The sequence below is a fragment of the Rhagoletis pomonella genome, unplaced genomic scaffold (assembly GCF_013731165.1).
Source record: "Rhagoletis pomonella isolate Grant_MI unplaced genomic scaffold, Rhpom_1.0 Rhpom_scaffold_02037, whole genome shotgun sequence".
In the NCBI taxonomy this organism is placed as follows: domain Eukaryota; kingdom Metazoa; phylum Arthropoda; class Insecta; order Diptera; family Tephritidae; genus Rhagoletis; species Rhagoletis pomonella.
In genome coordinates this window covers 3556-10574 of record NW_023460591.1, presented here as the reverse complement: position 1 = coordinate 10574, position 7019 = coordinate 3556, and the positions used below count along the sequence as shown (strand labels likewise).

The 7019-nt window shown below is 36.8% G+C and overlaps 1 protein-coding gene across 3 annotated transcripts; it reads left to right on the top strand.

Moving 5' to 3' along the window:
• Nucleotides 1-3737: 3737 nt before the first annotated feature.
• Nucleotides 3738-5893, top strand: LOC118753001 (probable ATP-dependent RNA helicase DDX28). Of its 3 annotated transcripts, none has more exons than XM_036487850.1 (3): nucleotides 3738-4690; nucleotides 4906-5633; nucleotides 5692-5893. In XM_036487850.1, coding segments are annotated over exons 1-3 (1584 nt in total). In that variant the 5' UTR covers nucleotides 3738-3835; the 3' UTR covers nucleotides 5693-5893. The 3 variants fall into 3 exon arrangements, with proteins under 3 accessions (XP_036343743.1, XP_036343744.1, XP_036343742.1); XM_036487851.1 differs by having other exon boundaries at nucleotides 3738-4004; nucleotides 4092-4690; nucleotides 4906-5717; XM_036487849.1 differs by having other exon boundaries at nucleotides 4906-5717.
• Nucleotides 5894-7019: the final 1126 nt, after the last annotated feature.

Sequence of the window (7019 nt, the reverse complement as noted above, 5' to 3'; positions counted from 1 at the left end):
GTTAAGCTCGAAAATTAGGATAATCTACTTATATGTGAACCTAGTATTATTCTTTTGCATAATCATGCAATGCAAATAAAAATTACATAAACGGATGATCAAACTTGATATTATTTAATAAAAATGTAATTTTTCCAAAATATCGTAAAGAAAAATCGATACATTTTCACACTCGTTTTGCTATATCGTAAACTAAGTCGAAACTACTTAGTAGAAGTCTGACATGCGACTATGAATAGAGGTAAATTTTAAGTTGGTACTTAAATTTAAGTTGCAACTTTGTTAGTTTCGACTTAGTTCCTGGACTATGAATACGCGCCAATGTATCGGTTCATGAATTAAAGTACCCTGGATATACATAAACGAAAGACTCGGAGCGGAAACTCGGCCATTCCGCCCGATCACATCATGGGATCGGAAACTTGGGCTTTCCGACCCAAGTTAGTACAAGCAAATAGCGCAACGGGGATCGGAATCTCGGCCTCTCCGACCACGTTCAAAAAATTAAAACCGCTATAATTTTATCAAATACAGCATCACGGTAGACTGGAGACTCGGCCTCGCCAGCTACTTACTGCTTGAATTTATTATACACATATGTGCAAAGAAATGTTTAACCACATCCTTTCGTACTAACCTTCTTTTTCCAATATCTAGGAAGCCGAATACAATTTTATATTTATTTTTTTTTTAGTTTATTTGTTAATGTAGGTGTGTTGGTTGAATGGCCCAACCGACGTTGCTTATAGCAAGGGGGCCGGCATGTTTAGGCCATAAGCCTAAAATAAACTTTAAAAGGATGAACCACCCTAATATATAATCGCACACACATACACATATATGTACATGCATACGAATATGCACATACACCCTTTTGCATTATATTTCCCGCCAAATACTTAATATAAACAAATTAGCTTAATTTCCCCTCAATACAGTTCGCTGTTTGAGGGTGCCGCTAAACCTTTTATAAAAGAGCGCGGTTATTCCTTTTTTATCACTATCAAGCACGGAGGAGTCTTTCACCCACCACCCTTCATCTCACACAATGTAATATTGTAAAATATTCTCCGAAAACCAAACACTTTCAATAAAAACTTAGCAAGCATATTATTAATTTAAACAAACTTGTCTTCTTTCCTTTTCACTAAATTAAAACATTGATGCCCTGCTGGAATTGCGAGCCACATATGTGTCAGTGTTCCCAAAAACTAATTTGAAAATAAAAATCCGAAACTTATCCATGTTGGGTGACCTATACACTCATATGACTGAACAAATTATGACCAATACTGTTCCTTGGTAATGTGCCACAAATATTAATTAATAATTATTTTGTATTCTTACTAAATAACTTAAATATATACGTTTTCTATACCTGCAACTTTATTGGCTTTTTATTCGATTTTGACATACACTAGTTGCGTTTTTTACTCATTTCCAGTAAAATCCAGTAAAAGTTTTTACGAATTTTCATGTTTTGGCGTTTTCGTACGCAAAAACTTGCAAAGTAGGGGAAATTGAGAGAGCGAAAAATGACAGCTGAAGTTGCAAGTTTTTACTGGATAAATTTTTACATGTAGGAATTTGCCAGTACGAAAAACAGCTGATCGCATGTTGCTGGATGAAATTCAAACTAATAAGGAAACTGTTTGTGGCTTTTTATTGTTGAATTTCACAAAATAAACCTATTTAAATACAAAATATATTGTTTTATAAGGAATTTGCTGCGAATAAACAACCAATTTATCAGCTGTTCATGAAACTTGCAAACTATTACTGGAAAAGCGTTCGCGTACTTTTTTGCAAATTTTTTCTATGAGAGTAAATTCTTAGAAATAAAGTTACTGGAGAGTTACTGGCAAGTTACTGGATAATTTGTAAAAAAACACAACTATTGTTTTAAACCATGATAAGACGTAATCATAGACCTTTTACAACAAAGTATCTCTCGAAAGAGAAGATGAAAACAATTCAAGTAAGTACTCGATACTTTGCCGATACCGAGTAGGTATCGATACTTTCAGTCTTTTGAGTACAAGTACTCATTATAGTGATACCTTATAGGGCATTCGCACGTCACGATTTTACAGGCAACAAAAGTTGAATACGAAGTTGAATGAGAAGTTGAAAGTGAAAAAGTTGCCTTCCCTATTCAGACGAGGCGATTTTCGATTCAACACGAATCGTTATTTACATTATTGAAATTTTATCAATTGGCGTAAATTTGGTAAGCCAAGCGTTGGTAGAAGTGCTTTTAGCGGAGCTGAAAGATAAAATAAGAGTAAAAAAGTAAAAAATAAAAATAAGTATATATACAGAGCAGTGTTGGCATTTTTGGTACAATTGTACTTGTTTGATACAATTTCATTTACTATATACTTTCCTACTACGCAGTACTTTTTAGTAAAATTTTGTAATGAATACTAAAAATATATAGCTCTGAAAATTCACAGTTCGCCTGTTCGTATTTATCTTTGTAAGTTTTGAAAAATGGCTTGAACGAACCAGTATAACATAGCCTAGCCAAATTTTTAAAGAAACTTTTCGATACTAAGTTTTATTAAAACAAAATGTCAAAGTCAGCTTCATATAGAAACAAAGTCTTCGTTAGTTATAAGAAGAGATTTTCTTAAATATAATACCTTTACGGCACTCACATATTGAAAAGGTTTTACTATTTATTTTATTATTCTTTAATTTTAATTATCTGTTTATAAACTATAATGTATTCTTTAAGAAAAACTGTATAAACCCAAGATTAAATCTTTGCGAAACATCCAAAAACCAACATACTGTCGTAAAAATTTCGAGCTTTATTAATATTCTTTAGTTTTTAGCCCATTCAATTTTAGTATAATAAAGTGCAAGTTTAAAGTAGCTGGGACTTACCGTTGAACTTGGCAATTTTGTTTTGTCGACGATGTCAGCCATTGTCTTCCATACGAAGTGTGTTCGACGATTTTTTTTATATGGAGGAAATTAGCAACACCTTTATCAAAGAAATCTTAAAAAACTTAGTTATATTAAAATTTAATGGGCTAAAAACCACACACTCAAAATAAATCTAGGAAATCGAATTAAATAGATCGAAATTTTTACGAAAGTGTGTTGGTTTTTTTAATGTTGCACAAAGTTTGAACCTTGGATTTGTACGGCTTTTCTTAAAATATAAAGCGTATTTTTACAAAAAATAATTAAAGTTGAATAATATTAAGATAAATGGTCAAATCTTCTCGTAAAGTTTTGATAAGCACTTGAAATTCTATTAAAATATCAAATTTTAGTACTGAATCCAAAGGAAATGTCTCTTTTATCCATTTATAATAACTTAAATATGCTTTTTGTTAAGATGCATACCTGAAAATGTGTGCATACATATTTGCGTTAAATGCAATACATGTGCACGAGGAATCAATTTGTAAAAGTGTAAAATACGTAAACGTATGTACATAAACAATAAAACTTTCTCATGAATACCATAAAATCATTGGTCTTGAAGGGAATGTACTAAGAAAATATATGAGCGAATTAAAAAGTGTATACAATTTATACCCGAAAAGTACATTTTTTGTATAGATTTCGTACTGAAGGAACAATTTCATATCCCAACACTGATACAGAATGTAAACAAACACAGTGTTGCAAGGAAAAAAAGTTGAACGAGCTCAAAGTTGGCTGGCGACCAACTTTGTTGAAAGCGATTAGTTGAAAGGCCGTTCGGACGAGGCGATTTTTGCTTTCAACTAAAAGTTGCCTGAAAAATCGCCACGTGCGAATGCCCTATAAGTTTAACATTTCTATTTCAGACCAGTAGTATTACTTAATAAAAATCATGTATACTAGAATTAAATATATAAATTTTAATGGTATATTCCGTTTTGGTACAACGGTAGCAGCGCCTGTAATTAAATCAAACCCCCGCAAAACTCCAACATTAAATCGACCTTTAATTTGCTGCAAGAGGATACAATTTAATTTGTATGTACCCGCACCAGAAAAAAGTGAGTTTGGCACGATACCATTAGCGTCCAGCGGTTGGAAGCATTACAAATCAAAAGACGATTTTATGATATTTAATGCGACCGTAGGCAGAGGCGATATAAAGGCTGAAATGCTAAAAGTAGATGATTTTCTCAGCGGCGCAAATATCCGTTTGAACGATAGGCTTTTGGAGAATTTAAAATCGGGAATGAAAATAAATAGCTTTACGAGCATTCAAACGAAGTCTTTACCCAAAGTGTACGAAAGCCAGCATTTGTTGATTGCTGCAGAAACTGGATGTGGTAAAACACTTGCCTTTATGCTTCCCATCGTTCAACGCATTATCGAACACAAACAAACGTTGCAAATTCGTCAAAATGGTCGGAGGCTTAACACGCCTTTGGTTGTTATAATTGCGCCTGGACGGGAATTGGCAGCCCAAATCGGTAATGTAGCAGAAAACTTATGTCACCAAACCGACTTAAAGGTAAAAACCATATTTGGTGGAAACACGAAGCGTCTGATGGTCGATCCGGAATTTTGTGATGTGGACATTCTAGTTGCTACGATTGGTGCTCTCAGTAAGCTAGTAACAACAGGCATTTATAGAATGGAAGAAGTACGACATGTTGTCTTGGATGAAGCGGACACATTGTTAGATGATAGCTTTTCCGATAAACTTAGCTATTTTTTGAGGAGGTTTCCGGTATGTCTTTTAGGGCTAGTTTTTAAGTGCCAGTTTAAACTTAGATTAAGTAAACTGAGTTTAAATTGAACAGCCGGCTGACATTTGATTGGCTGATCTTAGTTTAAACCAGCCATATCGGGCGTTTAAACTGAGTTTAAACTACAGCCGCGCACTGAAAAACTGGCCCTTGTAGTTTTTCTAAGTACCTTTAATAAATTGCATAATATTGCTAGTTTCACAAAAATCGCAACCAGGATGCAAACAATGTTGGCACTCAACTAGTTTTAGTTTCTGCAACAATGCCAACGAATACAAATGAAATACTGCATAAGTTGATAGATATGCAGACATTGCAAGAAGTTTCAAGCCTAAATTTGCATAAATTATTGCCACACATTGAACAACGTTTTTTGCGGATGTCCAAACAAAGTCGACCTACAAATCTATTAAGTATAGTCCGAAAGGGCATCGGTAAAAAGCAGCCTCTCATAGTGTTCAGCAATAAATCAGCAACGAGTGATTTTGTAGACATTTTTCTCAATAATAATGGAATACGCAGTGTAAATTTAAATGGTGATATGCTTATGAAAATACGAGTGGGACGCTTCGAACAATTTCAGAATGGTGAATTTGACGTGCTATCGACTACAGATGTGGGCAGCAGAGGGCTGGATACAACAAATGCTCGTCATGTCATAAATTTTGATTTTCCGATACATATATCCGACTATATTCATCGCTGCGGTCGCATTGGTCGTGTCCGAAATTTGCAGCCCTCGTTGGTTACGAATTTTGTGTCCTCACGACGTGAAGTAGAGGTGGTTCAACGAATAGAGCATGCAGCTCGTACGGGCGGTCTTCTTCTAAATGTTAATGCGAATATAAAAAATATAATAAATAAACAAATATTGAAAGATATGCAAGCGGCGGGCATGCAGATTCCACAAGAGGAAGCATTCTAGTATGTACATTCGTAAAACTTATATGTTATAAGTATTTATTTTCTTAAATAAATGCAGATTCCGCAAGAGGAAGCATTAAAGTATGTACATTCGTAAAACATATGCACTGCCGGCAAAAGGTATAGGCTCAGCAATTTTTTCACAATATATGCATACATTTTATTTTTCCGCCAATTTTTTATAAAAATATGGTTCATTCTATGACAAAAAAAAAATATATATTCCTCAACTATGTGCAGAACTCCAGAAAATTCTGCAAATTTACATGCAAATATTCAACTTTTTAATCAGATTTTTTAGAATTTTTTTGAGTATGCAGTTTTGTAGCCCATTAAATTGTAGTAAAAAAACTGGTTGTTGTTGTTGTTGTTGTAGCGGCACTACTAAGCCCCGCCTGTTTCGGGTCAACTTTTAATCATTATCGTCAAGCTCAACTAACGGTAGGCCCAGGAAACGAGCTGTTTCGATGGGGTCGGACCAAACGGAGAGAGGTGTTAGTTGAGTCGGATTGAGCTGGCATGTGAAGAGGTGGTTGGTGTCGTGGGGGGAGTCTCCACACGCCGGGCACTCATTTGGGATGTTTGGGTCGAGTCTGGACAGGTAGCTGTTTAGGCGGCTACAATATCCAGACCGTAACTGAGCCAGGGTAACGCGGGTCTCTCTAGGTAACTGAAGCTCCGTCTCTTCCACAGGTGGTGATTGGGCTCCGATAACGACATTCCTAGGCCGGGAGTCGAGGTAGGTGGAGACAGACTCCCTATGAATGTCGTTAATCGCTCGTCTGTACGTCATTGGGTCCAGTGGTTGGTCTGTGTAGGTCTGGACTGCGTCCTTGTACATGAATAGGTGCCCCCTGACGTGCCTGGGCGGAGGCTCCTCCTCCAGCAGTGGTCTGTTGGGGTGTTCACTTCTGTGACACCCCACAAGAAACTGCTTACAGAGCATCTTGTTGTGTTCCCTTACGGGGAGCACTTGGGCCTCACTGTGTAGGTGATGCTCAGGCGTCATCAGAAGGCACCCAGTCGCTGTCCGGAGTGCGGCGTTCTGACAAGTCTGTAGCTTCGTCCACTGCGTCCAACTAGTCCCCGGCGTCCAAACTGGCGCAGCATAATTTAGAACCGGCCGGCCAATTGCCTTGTATGTTGCCAGCAACGTTTCTTTGTCTTTGCCCCAAGTGCTGCCGGCGAGCGACTTGAGGACCTTGTTGCGGCTCTGTACTTTGTTGACAACTGCGGTTGTGTGCGCGGAGAAAGAGAGCAGGCTATCAAAGGTAACCCCTAAAATTTTCGGGTTGTTCACCGTCGGTATTGGTGTGCCGTCGACGTGAATGCCTAATTCAAGCCTGACCTCCTTCGTCCAGGTGGTGAAGAGAGTCGCCGTTGATT